Source organism: Prunus mume, linkage group LG2, assembly GCF_029339155.1.
Source record: "Prunus mume cultivar Tortuosa linkage group LG2, ASM2933915v1, whole genome shotgun sequence".
Taxonomy (NCBI): domain Eukaryota; kingdom Viridiplantae; phylum Streptophyta; class Magnoliopsida; order Rosales; family Rosaceae; genus Prunus; species Prunus mume.
This window is the reverse complement of record NC_142699.1, coordinates 33,722,452-33,741,408: the sequence shown is the minus strand read 5'-3', so window position 1 is coordinate 33,741,408 and position 18,957 is coordinate 33,722,452. Positions and strand designations below refer to the sequence as shown.

At 37.7% G+C, this 18,957-nt stretch overlaps 2 protein-coding genes and 1 pseudogene across 2 annotated transcripts; 2 read left to right on the top strand and 1 right to left on the bottom strand.

The window, feature by feature from the left end:
* Window positions 1-133: 133 nt before the first annotated feature.
* Window positions 134-5,906, top strand: LOC103323395 (Class II aaRS and biotin synthetases superfamily protein). Its single transcript, XM_008225393.2, has 13 exons — window positions 134-299; window positions 633-695; window positions 789-874; window positions 957-1,049; window positions 1,511-1,627; window positions 2,003-2,190; window positions 2,457-2,523; window positions 2,670-2,792; window positions 2,884-3,036; window positions 3,812-4,096; window positions 4,613-4,831; window positions 5,357-5,450; window positions 5,590-5,906. Exons 2-13 carry the CDS (start codon window positions 650-652, stop codon window positions 5,652-5,654), a joined length of 1,536 nt encoding a protein of 511 aa, XP_008223615.2. The 5' UTR covers window positions 134-299; window positions 633-649; the 3' UTR covers window positions 5,655-5,906.
* Window positions 5,907-10,394: 4,488 nt separating this feature from the next.
* Window positions 10,395-11,289, top strand: LOC148920110 (uncharacterized; annotated as a pseudogene).
* Window positions 11,290-13,831: 2,542 nt separating this feature from the next.
* On the bottom strand, window positions 13,832-18,194 carry CHR18 (chromatin remodeling factor18). Its single transcript, XM_089044544.1, has 7 exons — window positions 18,030-18,194; window positions 15,544-15,762; window positions 15,212-15,275; window positions 14,775-14,863; window positions 14,631-14,686; window positions 14,437-14,512; window positions 13,832-14,265 (listed from the first exon to the last, which is right to left on the bottom strand). Exons 1-7 carry the CDS (start codon window positions 18,192-18,194, stop codon window positions 14,107-14,109), a joined length of 828 nt encoding a protein of 275 aa, XP_088900670.1. The 3' UTR covers window positions 13,832-14,106.
* Window positions 18,195-18,957: the final 763 nt, after the last annotated feature.

Here is an 18,957-nt window from a genome sequence, read left to right as displayed (position 1 = left end):
GCTTATCCGGTAAAGAAAAAAAAACAAAAACAAAAAAAAGAAGGAAAACTGGTCAATTGGGTAGCTTTGGGGCCAAGCTTGTTGCTTGTTTGGGCTGGGGTGAAGCCCACAAGGGTCTCAGGACAAATTCTTCATTTATTTGCAGTTTCATTTAGGGCAAGCCTACTCTACTACCACTAAGTCTTCCCAGTCTGCTGTCTTCTTTCTTTCTTTATTCTCACAAGAAGAGGCTAAGGAGCGAGAAGAAGAGAGAAGCCAAAACTGCGAGCCGCAAACGCGACCAACAAGATTCAATTTTGGTAAGAGACTCAGCCTTCCCAGATTGTTTGCTCTCATGTTTCTGGGTTTATTTTCTCTCATTCCGTTCTTCTACTATTTTCTTCTGCATTTTTTTCATTCTCGATTTCGAGCTCGAATTATTCCAAAATGGAGTCTGGGTTTCCCTGTTGGCTTTTGTTTTCTTCTGGGTCTGCTTTAAATGTTAGATTTTGTGGGTTTCTTTAGCACAAAGAACTGAGTATGAGCCTAATTGTGAGTGATAGATAAAATTGTCATTGTTTGTAAATTTATGGTTTAATAGTACTGCCCATTGTTATAATAGTCATTTTTGTGGTGTATGTGGTCTAATATAGGTTGAAAACATCCAAACATGGCCGATGCCGGTGCTAAGAAGTCTAACACCAATACCAAGGGTGGTGAGCTCTGCTCTCCTGTCCCTCAATTTTCTGATTCTTCTTTGATTTTCTTGTTGCTGTTAGCTTACCTTTGAATTTCTTTCTAATTTTTAGGAGGGAAAAAGAAGGAGGTGAAGAAAGAAACTGGCCTGGGTCTTTCCAAGAAGAAGGATGAGAATTTTGGAGAGTGGTATTCTGAGGTATCTGTCTTTATCTTTTCTGGTTTATGTTCAGCAGTTTCTTTCACTAAGTAATATATGGGCTCTTGTTTATTCCATGTAGGTTGTTGTTCATAGTGAGATGATTGAATACTATGATATCTCTGGTTGTTATATTTTAAGGCCATGGACGATGTCAATATGGGAGACGATGCAAGTAAGCTTTCCTTTTCTTATTTAGTTATTCAATTTCATGTTGTCAATGTTTCTTCTTTGCTATTAGAAACAACCATCTGGTTCCAGCATATTGATTACATGTTCCCTGTATAGTTCTTAAGACTTCAATTTAAATTTGACATTTTAGCATGGTATCAATTGATGTCATCTTTCCCTGTCAGTTGATGACTATTTTGCCTGAATTCTTTTTAACAATATTAAACCTGGTAGTACTTTTTAATATACCCCCTCTTGTCTTGAGTTTAGATAATCTCATCTTGCACTTATATGATTGAGGATGTCAACCTTGTTATATATGCACCTATCAAAGCTATGAACTCTACTTAACAGATTTCAATGTAATAGTTTCATAGTTTATGCTTGCATATTTTCTCTGTTCTTTTAGCAAATTGATATGATAATTCCAGCAAAATTGCTCACGTCCAACTCCTTAATTTGTAGGCATTCTTCGATGCAGAAATAAAGAAAATGAAGGTGAAAAATACCTATTTCCCTTTGTTTGTCTCCCCGGGTGTTCTGGAAAAAGAGAAGGATCATGTAGAGGGTTTTGCTCCAGAGGTGAGAAATAACACTTTATTGCTATGATGGTTTAAGTGACTTTATTTATTGTGTTACACACGTACACGTACACAGGCACATACACATCTAAGCACTCGCTCAGTTGGTTGTTGATTATTATTTATATTATTTTATATTTCACTCTCTCCTCTCCTTGGCATGCCTTCTATTTTAGTATCTAGCATGCAATTATAATTTTTTTGCCGTGGTGTTTTTAACTCATAGAGTTTTTTTGTATAATGAAAAACATGTACTTTTACTTGTCACTTTGTGACAATTTGTGCCTGTCGTGTTATGCACCAGTCACCCCTTAGTATGTGTATATGTTATTTGTTTTATGCTACCTCTTTTTTCATTCTTTTATTTCTTAAGTAGGTTGCTTGGGTCACAAAGTCTGGAAAATCTGAATTGGAAGTGCCAATAGCAATACGTCCAACAAGTGAGACTGTTATGTATCCTTATTTCTCTAAGTGGATCAGAGGACACCGTGACTTACCTTTGAAGCTAAATCAATGGTGTAATGTTGTTCGATGGGAGTTCAGCAATCCTACTCCATTTATCAGGTAGTTCCATTGTCTTCCTGCTTTTGGTGTTGTATATACTAGTTTTGTAGCATTGATAGTGACAAGATGAGTTAACCCTTTTTATTCCTTCCGATATGTTCTCATAGATTTAAAGTTGTTTAGTTCTTACTTGATGTTTTGTTGCATCTTTAGTCAGGGTTGCTAATTGTCCTCTATGTCATAGGACCATTTTATTGACCTCTCTTTTTGACAAGTATGTTAAATTTGGTTTTGCCTCAAATTTGTATGTATCCATATGATTTCAGGAGTCGGGAGTTTCTTTGGCAAGAAGGCCATACAGCTTTTGCAACACAGGCAGAGGCAGATGAAGAGGTAAGGAGTCACTCAAATTTCTGTTTCCCCTTTCAATGCCCATATCGCCAATCCCACTTTCTTTAGGATAAAGAGTTAGTTGCATTTCTACTGTGCTGAAGATCTTTTTTTGAAGGTTAGTTTTTGATTATTCATCTTGATTGTAGGTTCTTGAGATATTGGAATTATACAGAAGGATATATGAGGAATATTTGGCAATTCCAGTTGTGAAGGGAAAGAAGAGTGAGCTTGAGAAATTTGCTGGCGGCCTTTACACTACAAGTGTGGAGGTAATTGATATTTTCTTTATCCATAATTTTTTGAGCATACCTCTTATGCCTCTTCTATGGTGAGCTTGAATATATTAATTCATGCTTGCAGGCTTTTATTCCAAATACTGGCCGTGGTGTACAAGGTGCTACCTCGCATTGTTTGGGTCAAAATTTTGCTAAAATGTTTGGCATAGAGTTTGAAAATGAGAAGGGTGGAAAGGCCATGGTTTGGCAAAACTCTTGGGCATATAGCACTCGAACGGTAACTTTGCTTTCTTTTCTTTCCTGCATTAAAGCTCTTGGGAATATTGTTATTCTATACAATAACAAATTTCTTTTCTTTGTTTGGACATTAATCACTGTTGGCATGCATCAAATAAATTTTTTGGTCACCTCTCATCAACACATCAATATCTATATTTAATTTCACCTAATTTGACATTGATGTAAGACCCGAACTATGGAGCATATATATATATATATATATATATGTGCTCAGGCATAAAATTTAGTTTACGGACAATTTCATGTCTGTGTAGCATGGTGTAATTGCCCTTTGTGACAGTTCCATATGAAGTTGTTTCACAATTTGTTTAGTTTTGGTGCTTCAATGTGAAATCCGAATGCCACACTATTAGCATCTATTGAAGAATAAAGGATGAATGAACTATGGGCAAGTTTTGATGGAGGTCCATGGAGTATAGAAAATTTGTCTAGTCTAGCATGGAAGTTAGATTACTCCATTGTATTTTACTGGGTACAGTGTAAGGTTTCTGTAATTGGCCATCTATTTTCTGTTTAGATTCAATCCTACATTACTGGACTTAGTTGATGCTATATAAAACTTGGTTTACATTTTATAAGAAAATCTGTAATATTCTTGTTATGCATCACTTATAATGTCATTCCATCATCTGCTGAATTGCCTAGAGATAGTACTACTATTCCCACCACCAAAATGCAATTCTTTCTTTCACCGATAACTTTGCTGTTTTTTCGTTAGTGATCTTATCAATTGTTATTATTATTATGTTCAGATTGGAGTGATGGTGATGGTTCACGGAGATGACAAAGGCTTGGTATTGCCACCTAAAGTGGCAGCTACCCAGGTTATTGTGGTTCCAGTGCCTTACAAGGATACTAATACAAAAGAAATGTTTGAAGCTTGCTTGAGAACTGTGGATACCTTGACCGAAGCAGGATTTCGTGTTGAGGCAGATTTAAGAGACAACTATGGTCCAGGTTGGAAGTATTCACATTGGGAAATGAAAGGTGTTCCTCTAAGGATTGAAATTGGACCAAGGGATTTGGAAAAAAAACAAGTGAGGCTGCTCTCACAATTTTATTTTTCATTTTAAATTTAGTTGCTCATATTTTCTTTTGTTCTTTGTCTGCTATTGAGTAAGCCTGTAACAGATCTCATAGTTTTATTTCTGGGTCTGATCATGAAATGTAAGCCGGTAATGCCAGGTCAGATAGATGTGGCATTATCTGGTTTTTTTACTGAGTCTCGTACATTCAAGTTTGACATGTCATATAAAATATGGTTAGATGCATCTTTATCCTGGTAATATTTAGGCCAGGACTTGTCTGCTGCTTGGGCAAAATAACAATAGCTACCCTGTTCCCTATCATGTATGGCTTAAAACTGGAGCCAAGGTTTGATGCCTCAGGATTCACCCTGGAAGATTGAGGTGCCAAAGACATGAATAGTCTGATAAGTTTAAAAGATATGCAATTATTAAGATGCTGGTGTGAAAATTGTGGTTCATAACCTTGCAGTTTCTATTAATTGTTGATTATCTGACAGGATCAAATAATGTTCATTTGGTTTTTAGGTACGCCTGGCCCGCCGTGACAATTCAGATAAACTGGACATTCCTGTGAGCAATTTGGTTGAGCAAGTAAAAGATATCTTAGATAGAATTCAGGAAAATCTGTTTGATGTGGCAAAACAAAAGCGAGATGCTTCTATCAGGGTTGCAAAGACATGGGATGAATTTATGGAAGCTCTAAACCAAAAGAAAATGATCTTGGCTCCTTGGTGTGACGAAATGGTATGGTAATCCTTGTCAACTCTATTATGATCTAGCATGTGGCTCTTAATGCAGTTTCTCCTTTGGTTTGCATAGCTCAGCTTTTCCTTTCCAGAAAATTGTTGATATTTATCTTTTCTGTTATAATCTTACAGTTATCACAAGATTTGTATCGATTTCTCATTTAAATTTTTTACTAATGGTTTCTCTTTATTTACTAATGGATTCTCTTTATATCAGCTTACTCTTTCGACCAAATGTTTTTTATTTTTCAAAAAGAGCTTAGCCTTGACTATTGGGTATTTACAGGTTGTTTACTTTCAGTACTAATTCTAGAAACTTGAACCTATTAGTTTTCTTTGTGTTGAGCTTGACAACTAGGTCTGGTTAGATAATGTGTCCTCATTTTTGTTTGATTTGTAATCATTAGTAATTTTACCTGTCTTCTTATTTGTGGTCCTGTTCATGTTCGTTTCTACAAACCTTTTAATCCTGCTGTCATCTATTTTCCCCCTCCTTTTTTGCCTTTTATTTCATATTTTTCAGGAAGTAGAGGAGGATGTGAAAAAACGAACGAAGGGTGAAATTGGAGCAGCCAAGTCACTCTGCACCCCATTCGAGCAGCCTGAACTTCCTGAAGGTACATTTCTTGTTTCATGTGCTTCCAAACCTTCGTAACATGTTTGCAATTTCATGACGGCAGTTGTCTCGTTAGTGTTGTGCATCGCTGCAAAGTATTGCCATAGTGTTCGGAAATTAATAATGCAACTTGTGTGCAGGGACACTTTGCTTTGCCTCCGGAAAGCCAGCAAAGAAGTGGACTTACTGGGGCAGGAGTTACTAGACAACATTTCCAAATCATGCTGTTAATTACCACCCATTATTTTGCTGATGTTTTCACATTTCCTATTTGGCTTAAGAGAGAAATTTTGAATTACTCAAAAATTGTTTGCCAGGGCGTTACTTATGTAGTTCACATATAATACAATACTTATGATAAATTAATATTGTAGACATGATTGTTTATTAATATCTTAAATGAATTTGGGTGGTACGTGGAGATATTAATGAAAAGGCTGAAATTAATATATGAAAATACGTATGTGTTTTATTCGGCAAATTACAACTCAAAAGTTCAGCAATTATATAAAATTTTAATATAAAATATCTAATTTTTTTGGTATATATTATTTGTATTCAATAATATGTGAGAATTTTGTGTATAATTTGTGAAGTTCAAAATTTTATTAAAAAAAATGTGTGTATTAAACATGAAAAATATGTATGTTATGTTTATGATTATAGCAGTGCGGCTACAGTCCTTTCTAAAACAATTCAAAAACCCGAGTATAGCCGGGCGGCTATAATATTTCTTTATTAAGAAATTGAAAATAGCGAGTATAGCTATTTCTTTCAGAAAAATTGAAAAGTCTAGCCGGGCGGCTATACTATGTAATTAAACAAAATTAAGAAATAAGACCCTCCTAGTTGCATTAGTTTGCACTTTATACATATTATGGTATAGCCGAGCGGCTATAACGTTTATTTGGCAAATTACAACTTAAAAGTTCAGCCACTATATAATATTTTAATATAATATAATAAAAAACTTTCATATATATTATTTCTATTAAGAAATATGTGAGAATTTTGTGTATAATTCGTGAAGTGTTTGTGTATTATTGAAAATTTAATAAAAACTACTTGTATTAAACATAAAAAAAAAACTATATGAATGTGTTAGCCTCGCGGCAATACGAGTATAGCCACGTGGTTATTCTATTTCTTTTAAATAAATAAGAACAAACCGAGTATAGCCGCGGCAGAAATAGGACCCACTTAGTTGCATTAGTTTATACTTTATAAATATTAATTTGGTATAGCCACACGGCTATAAGAATAAAATACGTACATCTTTTATTCGGCAAATTACAACTTACAAGTTCAGCTAGTATATAAAATTTTAGTATAATATATTTAAATTTTTCTGTATATATTATTTGTATTCAATAATATGTGAGATTTTGTGTATAATTTGTGAAGTTTTTGTGTATTATTGAAAATTTTATTAAAAAATACGTGTAAACATAAAAATATGTACGTACATTTTCAATATGAGTATAGCCACTGTTTCTAAAAAATACGTATAGGCTATACTATTTCTTTTTAACAAATAAAAAAACCAAGTATAGCAGCTCGGCTATACTATTTCTTTTATAAATAAAATTAGAAGGACCGGGTATAGCCCGGCGGCTATATTATTTCTTTAAAAGAATTGAAAACAGAAAATATAGCCGTGCGGCTATACGCAAAAAAATCAATTGTATAGCCGGTCGGCTATACTATTTAATAAAACAAAAATTAAGAATACAAATTTATAAATAAACCCAATCCTAGACTAAAAAAACCAAAGTACTATTTAAACATAGAAACACACCCAAAATCAACCATAAAGTCAACTTTTTGGGTGTGTTTATAAATGGGTTTTGAGTGTGTGTAATGATGGGTTTTGGGTGTATTTATATGTTTAAATAGTGCTTGGGTTTTTTTATAATTTCAACCCCCATTTTGGGTGTTTTAGTGAAACTCCATAAGACCTCTTAGTTGCATTAGTTTATACTTTATAGATATTAATTTGGAATAGCCATGCGACTATAAGAATAAAATATGTATGTGTTTTATTCGGCAAATTACAACTTAAAAGTTCGGCCTCTATATAATATTAAAAAAAATTTCATATATATTAATAATATGTGAGAATTTTGTGTATAATTCATTAAGTTTTTATGTAGTACCGAAAATTTTATAAATAAAAAAAAAAGTGTATTAAACATAAAAAATAAAAATAAAAATATGTACGTACATGTGGGGCTATACTATTTCTTTTAAAATAATTCAAAAAATTGAGTGCAGCGGCTCGACTGTATTATTTCTTTTAAAGAAATAAGAAAAAACGAGCATATGAAGCAGCTGCAAGTGCCGACCAAGGACAATATGCTATTAAGAATCCTAATCTTCCACCTTTGCTCAATATTAATGGGTGATAGCACCCAAGACCACTAATCATTCATTTACATGTAAAAAACAACCTTGTTCGGAGCTGTTAGCAGATAAATCTGATTCAATCTACGATGCAGCACATGGAATGAACTCTCTTAGTAGAGGTAAGTAACTGTTCAACATCACTGCAACCATGAAATTTCAGCTTTAGCAACAATAAAAAATGGACTTTAGTGAAAAGCCAAAATCTTTCCACAAAGGACAGGAAAACTCCTCAGCTTTAATACCAAAGACATGCAAAGACTCACCAAACCAGACAGAGCCATCAATATTTTTTCAGCCATTTTGTTTGTTAGCAACTTTTAGAAAAACAAAGCACAGCAACATGTGAAGATCCAGGAGGTGTAATTTGGCTTATTATATTGCATGTGAATTCTTTGTATCTATGTCTGCATAAGTGTAAGAAAGCATGTGAAGCACATATGAAATATGCGTGGAGTGTTCAGATAGAGAGAGATAGAGAGATGGAGAGAAAAAAGATAGTGGGAATGAGGCTTCTCTTTCTCATCCTTATCCTTTCTCATACTTAGCAGAAAAGAATGGAGTCGGTGAAGTAATGTATATAGCTTGCAGCTCCGAAGAAGAGAAGTACAATAGAGAAGAAAAAATCTTAGTACTTCCTCTTTCAGTTTTAATAAAACTCCTTTGTTCATATACTCTCTCTTATTCTCCATATACTTCAAGCATTGTTAAATACCACCAACAACAGATTAATATCCAATGAATAGCAATTCCAGCAAATGCAAAGTAAGACTTTTTTATCTTTTATTTCTGGTTTTCTTAGTAGACTTCTTGTCCAAAACAGGGAAACACTTTTATAATTATGTTATTATCTTGCTAAACTGACGATCAATACTTTGTTTGAGCACTTGGTCATGTTTGATATTTGCCATAACAATAATTGGTGTCTGTGAGGGAACCTTTGAGTTCATAGGATCTCTGAGTTCTGCTCCATAGCCCTTTAAGTTGGCATCTTTGTAGTTCCATGTTCTAGGCAAGGTATTTGGTTGTTATTTTGGCTTTTAGAAACATTGACCGAGACCCCGCTGAAATAATGGTATCAGAGCTTTAGTTTAGCTCCTTAATAATATGATTATACCAGTCAAGTACCTTGAGGACGAAAGTCAATCAACACAACTGATGAGCAAGAGTTTTTAGCATATAATTATGATTATAAAAGAGCAAAACAACAACTTTCTTTTTTGCAAGAAAAACATGCAGAGCAAAATAAGGAAGATGATACAATAGTAAAGAATTTTAGAAGAATGCCCTTATTTAGCTATTCTTCATTTTGGATTCCTTGAAAGGATCCTATGGGAATCTTCTTCTGCTTCTTGATATTGTCTTCTGTTTCCTTATGGAACCAAATATATTTCTTCTTTTCAAATGTTGCTTCTTGCTAGCCGTATGGAGCCAAATAGTTTGGCAGCATAATATCATCTTCATTTGCTGGGATGATTCCTCACGTGATGTCCCCATCATTTTCAACTAGAAGGATGAGCTCATGAGTAGAGACTTCATTATCGACATCAACACGATCACACACACACCATCAGAATTAAGGTCCTGAAACAATTAGACAATTTCCCCAACTTCTTAGTAGTAGCAACATGAGAATCAAAGACAGCATCTTACATGGTACTCCTCCTTGTGTGAAACAGCTTATAAAACAAGAAGACGTACAGAACAAAATCAACAGGGGACAGCCATACTCACCACAAACGATTTCACAACATCAACAGTGGTGTGCTGCTTATTGTCTCTACATGCTGTTTCAAGAAAAATACAAATTGTAAACAGAACCGAACAGAACCGAACCGAACCGAACCCAAGCCACATTGAGTATAAACAGAACCAAACCCCCAGTTTGAAGATTATTTACGTGGCAACATTTTTTTTGGTTGATCGAGAAACAACCGGCCACGTGGCAAAAAATTGGTCACTCCCTAAGTACCACCGCAAGATCCTGACCGTAGAAAACGGAATTGTTTAAACTCCAACGGTCGAATGGATTGACAGCATTTTAATAACATACGCCTTGAATTCCCAGAAACCCTAATCGCGGAGGAGGAAGAAGCAGAAGAAGGACGATTCTTCGCTTATCTGTTGATCTCGCAGCCCCCGCTACAAAGGCCACACCTATATTGAATTCATATCTGTTGAGAATAATAAGATCAATCTTGTCATTTTCGATCTGAATCTGCTTGGAGTAATAAGAGAGCCCACTTGAACTCTGTGCCTTTGTTTGTGCTTATTTGGGTGATTCTTCAGATTCACAGTGAACCCACGGCGTCGATAAGACAGCACAATGGTGAAATAGCGCAAGGTGCTTGGAGAACGAAGCGGAAGCGTTCATGGGAGAGCATCTATGGTTTCCCTACTAATTCTGAATAAATCTTGATAAAATTGGATTGGTGAAGGAGGGTTAGACAATCATCATTGAACAATTGTTGCAAGGCTATGATTGCTCTGTATCGGAGGTTTATATTTTTGAATGTTCTGCATGGTAGGGGTCCTGTTATTGATGGAAAGTGATATTGTTTCTATTTTTGCTGATTCTGCCAAATATTCTGCTGGTTGTCCACCATTTCCAGAACAGATGAAGGTCAAAGTCTGCTCCATGGATGAGCTTCCTTCCTGTACTAAACTATCTGATGACCTTTTGGAAAATGAAGATGAGTGGTGTCATGAAAGGGAATGTGATGAAGATATGAATTCCAGTACACTACCCGAAGAAACATTATTGGACTTCAGGACTCATAATTCAGCAGAGTGATAGTGGCAATAGAATGAATGAAGTATTGGATGCAGTAAAGAAGTAGGAGAAGATGAGTGGTATACTGGAAAAGAATGTGATGAACCTATGAATGATGGTACATTACAGGAAGAAACATTATCAGATCTTATAGTTCAAAGTTCAGCAGATGATCAGGAGGATGATACTGCCAAGATAATTAACGAAACATGTGGATGCAGTGAAGTGGTAGGAGAGGATTGTACAGAGCAAATGGCACTACCTCATTTGACACAGAAGTAACTAAAGATATAGATTTTTGTGGATCTTCTGATGACATGATTGTGGATTTGGGCCGACCTGCAAGGGAACAATCGACAGCTATAGTTGCAGACGATGATCAGTCTCCCAGCAGAAGCTATCTCCGGCCTTGTGGAGCTGAGGTAATAGATTTGACAACCCCAGACTGGTTCTCCCAATTTCATCCAACTGTAGAATAGAATGTTGTACATGTGTACTACAAACAATCAAACAATTGTACATATATGTTTGATGATTTTATCGAATAATTTAGAGGAATTCAGTGTCATCTTTGCCTGATGGCACATTGTAATCACAATATATAGTAATAGCCTTCTGGTTAAAGTCTTACAGTTTGAATGAAATAAAAGATCTTTTTTACTCACTTCACTTGCTACGTTTTATTCTGTTATTGTATATCACATATCATCTGCTCTATGAATTAAGAGACTGGAAGAGTTGCTAATTCCAAGTTAATTAGAGCAATTTTAAGTTACAACAAGCTAGCAATATTTGGTCAAATTAACAAATTAAGAGTAACTTTACTAGACAAATAGAATCAGTTCATTGATAACTCAAAAAGGTACACAATTAAAGAAACTAAAGCCGATCAAAATCGTGGTACAAATATATTCATCAATACTCAGTTCTCTGCACACATTGAAAATTAGAGAGCTACAGCCATCACTTGTAGAATTAATTCCTTATACACCAACCAGGAGCTGATCTAATGTCGCTTGGGACCAGTTAGACAATTGGCTACTTTGGGTTTCACCAATCGGATCAACATCATGAGAGACCACATTCTCAAAGTTACTTGGGCTCCAAGCTTCACCGAGTAGTTGTTCCATGTTGGCCGTCGTATTTTCCTCATTCTCAAAGTTGCTTGGGCTCCAATCTTCACCAAGTAGTTGTTCCATGTCGGCCATCGTATTTTCCTCATTCTCAAAGTTAATTTGGGTTTCACCAATCGGATCAACATCATAAGAGACTGCATCCTCAAAATTACTTGGGCTCCAAGCTTCACCAAGTAGGTTGTTCCATGTCGGCCATCGTATTTTCCTCAAAGATTGTCAGATCAATCGGATCAAAGCCCACAAGATCACCACCAATTGGACTGGAAGAGCAGCCTTGTTGAGACGATGATTCTGTTGATCCCATTTGATCATCTTTTTTCATCTTTTTGTTTGTGGTCATCTTCTTTTCTTCTTTATCTTGTGATCCACGCTTTAGATTTGTTGCCTTGATCCCGACCCTATCGTTCTTCCTCATCCGGCAAATGACAAAATCAAAATCGTAACTACGTTGATTGTAGTCATTCTTGGGACCATCGAAAAGACTATATTCATCTAGTAGCCACCCTGTGTGATCCTCGGAACCTTTATTCTCATAGCGAAACTTTCTCTTTCGGCCAATGGGGTTCGGGTTGGGATTTCCAGAGACCTTTTCATGAACCAATTTGGAGGATTCAGTTTCGCTCCAAGTACCCCCGTTGCCAATCCTTCGATCCATCCGCTTGGGGGTTAACTTCTTGAGCTTGGAGATGAAGTACAAGTCTGTATCAACGAGTTGCGGCCCTCCGTATTTTTTCCAAATCTCCGAAGGCTCTGTGTTGTTGCCGAAGAGATTGCAGGCATGGAAGAAATTGTTGTATAGCGACATGAAGGGCTTGCTCTCTACCAAAAACGGGTAGAGAAAGGAACCCACAATCTCTTCATCGGAGGGCCTGAAACGAAAACCGAACGGCACAAGAGACTCTTCCATTGCTTGATGCTGCTGATAATGAAAGAACACAAGAAAAGAGAGAGTAGAAGAGAATTCAAGTTTGAAGTGAAGTTTTTGTCTGAATTTCTCTGAGTGTTGTTGCGAACAAAGAGCATCTCAGTCACTGCTATTTATAAGTTTCCTTGGCGAGCATCTCACTCACAGAATCAATGTGGTAATGAAACAACTAGAGCCTGTCAACTTTTAACTTTGAGCATCTCACCTCACTGAATCTGGAAACTCCTTTTATTTTATTTTATTTTTAATTTGAGAGAAATTCGGAGAGTCGGTTGTGGTAATTAAGGAAGTAGTACCTGTGAACTTTTAACTTTGAGATCCAACGGCCCAGATAATAGTACCGTTGACATCCAACGGCTTATTGTGGGAGAGTTAATATTGGGGAGAGGGAGAGAGAGATCGTGTCCGAATAGTTAGTACTTAGTGGGAGAGAGAGAAAGATCAATTCCATTTTTGTTTTATTTGTTTTTTGTTTTTTGTGTGCTGCTGCTTTAACTTTTTGTCATGGCATCTTTTTCATTTAATGTTTCATTTTCAAGTGAAATAAAATTGTGTTTATAGAATTTTTATTTTTTTATTATTTTAATTTGTTCAGAAAAAAAAATCACAAAGGTATGAGTAAAAATTAACTCAAAAAAAAAAAAATCACAACAAAAAAGTTAAAGAGTTAAATTATTTTAAAGCAATTTAATAAAGTTGTACATTCAAATTTAAAACTATTTCATGTGGTAGGATAATTTGATTTGAGATCATCTTAAATGTTTAGGATTTCATATTCACGTACTGTTTGCCAATAAATTAATAGAATCGACTCCCATATTTCATAATCTGTTTCATCATCATTACATTTATCTAAAGTCATAATTATCTGGTGTTTCTTCATTATTATTTCAAAACTCCTTCCTTGACGTCAAACATCTGATTTTTTTTCTTCACAAGTTTAAGAACATGAGCAACTAATCTTGTTAGCATATATCGGTTAAACCATTTAGATAAGGCAGGTGTGCCCGCCCCTTTCACCAGATTTAGATCATCTCTTTTGTACTTCAGAGTAGTTTAGATTTGTGTAAAAAATTAATATTTTAAAGGAAATTCACCAAATCTATTCATTAATCATGTCTATGTTAAGTATGAATGCAGAATGACGGTATACAAATTTGCTGTTATGTCTACATTAACTTTAGTTAAACCAAGGCAAGATATAATAGCACATATAAACAAAAAAGTGACCACAGGAATGTTGAAAACTCAGAGCCATAACTTTTCATATCATTCCTCTTGTTCTTGCTGTATATACCCAGATGGTGGAGTTTTACAACCGAGCCTTGGGTGCTGTATTAACCCAACTAGTTTGGCTTCTATTGTGCTCTCGACATTTCAAACTGGTTCCATGCCAGTAGGTTACCGTTTTGTACAGCCTTCATCCAGTGCCTTGGGTTTTTGAACTTGGGCTGATTTTCAGAGTCTTCCTGGCTCTTGCAACGCTTAAAGTAAGAGTCGATGGTTTTCTGCTTTGCGGGCTGCTTCGCGGCGGCTGGCTGGTTGAAACTTGCAACGTATTCTCATGGCCATCGAGCATCTGATAATTGATTGTCCAAAAACCAGAGTTGAAGTTAAAAAACAATCCAGATTTGGTGAACTTCAAACATAAATGGTAACAGTGTCTACAATGAAACTCAATTTATATTAATTTAAACTGAATCATCATGCAAAGCCTGAATGGAAACTGGAAAAGAGCAAGAGTTATCACCTCAACATTAACACCAGAAGTTTCATGAAGAATTTTTTCTGCTGGTGACAAAGAAGATATAGGGAACATCCACAACCTGCAGTTTCAACACTATTACATCTGGATTAGGCTCCAACTCACAACATGTCCAGCGTTTGTAAGGACACAACCAATGAACCAAAAGTACGAAGATAAAGGGAGTTGGGGAGGTATACCTCTCTTTTGCATTCCATGTGGATTTGGGGATCTTGGGGACAGCACCTACTAGCACCTGGTGCAAGATAGAACATAATCGATAAATCAAAAAAAGAGTTTGACAAGTTGTAAATGAGCATTGTTTAAGCAAATAGAAGGAACACCTGGTCATAAGGAAACTTTGCGGCAATGTTTCCACTAGCATGAAGAAATAATTTGACAGTGAGCTTAGATAGCTCCTTCAGACGCTCATCTTCTTGCAAAATGGCAACGAAGTGGAAGAAAGAAGCCGAGAGTTATACAGAAATTACTTAAGGTCAGCAGGCAGAACAGTGCAACCAGCAAGTAATATAATCAGTAGTTCAGGTGGGATGTTTCTTCCTGATCCGTTTCCAAAATTTAAGAGAAAACGATTAAATATGAAGAAAAAAAAACATTTTAACAGCAGGAACCTCCATTCGTTCTCAATACAAGTTGCACTAAAAATGAAGCAATCAAAGTAGGTTTCATACACATTTTTTTCTTGGAAAGAGATGAATTTTGACACTGAAGTAATAGAGAAAAGTTCAAAGCAATTGAAATGGGAAAGGAGGAAACTGACCAAGATTTACTTTACATGGGACTGATGAAGGTAATACTCTGGTCCCGGGAGACAAAGGTGCTACCTGCATTGTTGCCAAATAAATATGTATACAACAACACATCCTAAAAAAGAAAATGACTAACGGCACACCAATGGAAGTAATGAAGGTGTTAACTTTTATTTTATATATATATATATATATATATATATTTTTTAAAGTCCCAACAGCATGTAATAATTCAAAATTCAGAAATGGAGAAAGAACAAAGTGAAAAGAGAGAACACTGTCAATTAATCAGGTATCTGAACCCTAGGAACTTCAAGAAGGAAACAGGAAAAAAAAGTTCCACCTTGTTAGGAAGAGAATTGGGAATGGGTTTCACAGGGGAGCTTTGGAAGGCAGGGGAGCTTTGGAAGCAATTCGTGTTACTGTTTGTGGGAGCGATTTTCGTCCCATTAGAATATTCGCCTAAGATTTCTTCGTCTTCTCCACTTCTCTTTCTTCCTGCAAAACAAATCGGAGTAAAAGGACCATACCCGGGGGGTGTTGGCCAAAGGCCCTCCGATGCCTAAGTTAGGTTGGGTGTTTCAAAGAAAACCGGGTAGCCGGAGCCGTGTGTGGTGGGCGGAGCCTAGTGTGTGAGAGAGAAAGAATATGGTGGCTAGAGTTTCAGAAGGAATTCAAACGTACCTCAATCCTTGTGCGTAGCCAAGTATTTATAGGGGGCCTCGGCGAGGTTGGTGGGGTTGGTGAAGTTGGTGTGGTTGGTGAGGTTGGTGTATTTAGGGATTAGGGATTTAACCAAATCCCTAATTAAGACGATGATCAAATACATCCAATTTGAATTATGTAACCTCCCAATTAATTCAAGTAACTTCCAATTAGGTTAGGTAACCCCCAATTGGGTCAAATAATTCCCAAATTGATTGGCCTAATTATTTGACCTAGGGTGAGATATTTTGCTTCCACAAATGCCCCCCAGCTTCTGCATGGCACGTGGTGGCGTGGAGGAGGTGTGGATTAATTGTTGGGCTATCCACTTGCAACTTGACTTCTTTCTGTGACTTGGCCTCCTGAATAGAGGAGGCTTTTGACTTGCCAATTGGTCTTTGACTTGGGCAGTCCAGTATCGGGCGGAGGCAAGGTGGCTGCTCTTGGAGCGGGTGGCGGATGAAGCTGCAATGGAGGAAGACAACGCCAAAAGTAGTGCAGCTGATTAGGTTAGAGCAAATGCGAAGGAGTAGGCAAGCTGAGGCCGTTGAGCAGATGGTGCTTGGTTGAGCAGAGTGAGGCTGTTGCGAGCGATTGAGGATGTGATTGACTAAGAGTCATCTGCTGAAGTCCTCCAGTAGATGTAGTTCGTTTTTGCTATTTTTGAACTTTGTGATTTTCTTTCAATAAGTGGTCTTTGGTTGACCACCCTATTTTTTGTTGAACTTGGCTGGTTGGCCGCTTTGCTATGGAATTTTCAGTTATCTTTCAAACTTCAATTCTCATTGTATCTTGTAAGTGTACGTCCGGAGACATAGCACTTGAAAGAGACTCCATTGAGTTTGTACTCGTGAAGTAGCTTGCCCACAATGGAGGTAAGGCTCGTCACCTGTGTGCGTATGTCGGGGATATGACGCTTGAAAAGACTCCATGAAGTTTGTACTTGAGGAGTAGCTTGCCTTCAATGGAGGTGAGGCTTGTCGCCTGCAAGCATATGTCGGGGACATGTTGCTCGAAAAAGACTCCATTTTGTGCTTCGTGGAGCAGCTTGCCTGCAATGAAAATGAGGCTTGTCGCTTGCAAGCATATGTCGGGGGACATAATGCTCGAAAAAGACTCTATTGAGTTTGTGCTTCGAGGAGCAACTTGTCTGTAATGGAGATGAGGCTTGTCGCATGCGAGCGTATGTCGGGGACATAATGCTAGAAAAAGACTCCATTGAGTTTGTGCTTCGAGGAGCAGCTTGTCTCCAATGGAGATGAGGCTTGTCACCTGCGAGCGTATATCAGGGACATAATGCTCGAAAAAGACTTCATTGAGTTTGTGCTTCGAGGAGCAGCTTGTCTGCAATGGAGATGAGGCTTGCTGCCGACATGTGTATGTTCGTAAGACATAATGCTCAAAAAAGTACTTCATTGAAAAGCTTGCTCTTGTATTGATGTTGGTGTGAATAAATCGCTTTATTGAATAAAGGAAATTAACAATAAAGATAACATCAAAAGTAGTTCGTCTTCAATGGAAGTACGGGAGGCTCGTCGCCTGCTAGGAGCCAAGCTGGTAAGCGTTTAAGAATTTCATGGATAGTATCTCCGAAGGTGGTGGGCATTCCATTGTCTCGAAATTTCTTTTCCTTCTAGAGTGTCCAGGGTGTAACTTCCTCTACCCCAGATCGGTGATCACGTAGGGGCCTTCCCAGTTTGGCTTCATCTTCTTTGTGCCTTGGTGCGTGATGAAAGTTTTCTAAGCACAAGGTCTCCAGCCGCCTTTCACCTTTTCTTTAGGCATCCAAAGACGATCTTGTTGGATGCCTCTGCTTGACCATTGCCTTGCGGGTATCTAGGAGTTGACAAGTGTTGTTTGATGCCGTATTTCGCAAGGAATGCGGTGATCTGCCTGCCCACTAACTGTGTACCATTGTCGGTGACTATCAATTGCGCAACCGAATCTGCAAATGATGTTCTTCCGGATGAACCGTTCAACATCCACTTCCTTGGTAGAAGATAAAGCCTCGGCCTAGATCCATTTGGTGAAGTAATCAGTGGCAACGATCATCATTTCTTTATTGGCGGTGCTGTCGGCATAGGTCCTACCAAGTCAATGGCCCCGCATGAATGGTCATGTTACTCTGCGAATGGTATTCTCGCGTGCAAGCCGTGGACCGCTTGTAGCGTTGGCATCGATCACATCTTCGAGCATACTCCGTGGAGTCTTGGCACATGGTAGGCCGAAATAACCGATGCGAGAGCGTTCTAAGCAAGCGATCCGCGTGATTTCCACATTCGCCGTCATGTATCTTGCAGAGAACCTTGAACGTTACAGGTACTTGATGCAAGTGAGATGAGGCCCGGAGTATGATCTGCGGATAAGCATGTCACCTTTCATGTAGTATCTTGCATCCTTTTGCTTGATTTTTCTGGCCTCAGACTTGTCCTTGGGCAGGTTTTCATTCATTAGGTAGTCAATGATAGGGTCTTGCCAGCTAGGATCCTCATCGATCTGCATCAGGTCCGTTGCTCTGCCTCTTCTATGCTAGGCTGGTCAAGGTGCTTGACCGGGATGGAGCGCTTGAACTGGGTATCCAACGCTAATCCTAAGCTCGCCAGTGCATCTGCGTGCGCGTTCTCTGCTCGGGGCACTTGCTGGATGGTGATGGTGGGAAACGCTTTCAATAACCCTTGGACTTTGTCAAGGTACAAGATCATCCTCGGGTGCTTCGCCATGTATTCTTCCTGAGGCTTGACTTGTGATCGCTTGGAATCTGAGTAGATGACCAACTTTTTGATTGATAGCTCCTTTGCCAAGCGCAAGCCAGCGAGCAATGCCTCGTACTCGCCTCGTTGTTTGAAGTGGGAAGCCAAGCGTGATAGCTTGCTCTAGCAGGTTCCATCCGGTGATGATGATGATGCTGCTCGGCTCATTTCGGATCGACGCCCGCTTCACGCGAATCGCCACATGTCTATGGGTTGGTCGTTCATGGAGGTCTTATCGCCAAACTTTCCTTCTTTTACCGACCGCTTTTTCGCCGATGGTGTGAATTCGCAACAAAGTCTAC

Coding starts and splice junctions, on each gene's coding strand:
- LOC103323395 (XM_008225393.2), top strand. CDS start 650: ATGGCCGATGCCGGTGCTAAGAAGTCTAACACCAATACCAAGGGTG. Junction 1,050..1,510: donor CAATATGGGAGACGATGCAA/GTAAGCTTTCCT, acceptor CTTAATTTGTAG/GCATTCTTCGATGCAGAAAT. Junction 2,793..2,883: donor TTTACACTACAAGTGTGGAG/GTAATTGATATT, acceptor TCATGCTTGCAG/GCTTTTATTCCAAATACTGG.
- CHR18 (XM_089044544.1), bottom strand. CDS start 18,194: ATGACGGCGAATGTGGAAATCACGCGGATCGCTTGCTTAGAACGCTCT. Junction 14,864..15,211: donor CCCATGTAAAGTAAATCTTG/GTCAGTTTCCTC, acceptor TTTTGCAAGAAG/ATGAGCGTCTGAAGGAGCTA. Junction 14,687..14,774: donor CAAAGTTTCCTTATGACCAG/GTGTTCCTTCTA, acceptor ATCTTGCACCAG/GTGCTAGTAGGTGCTGTCCC.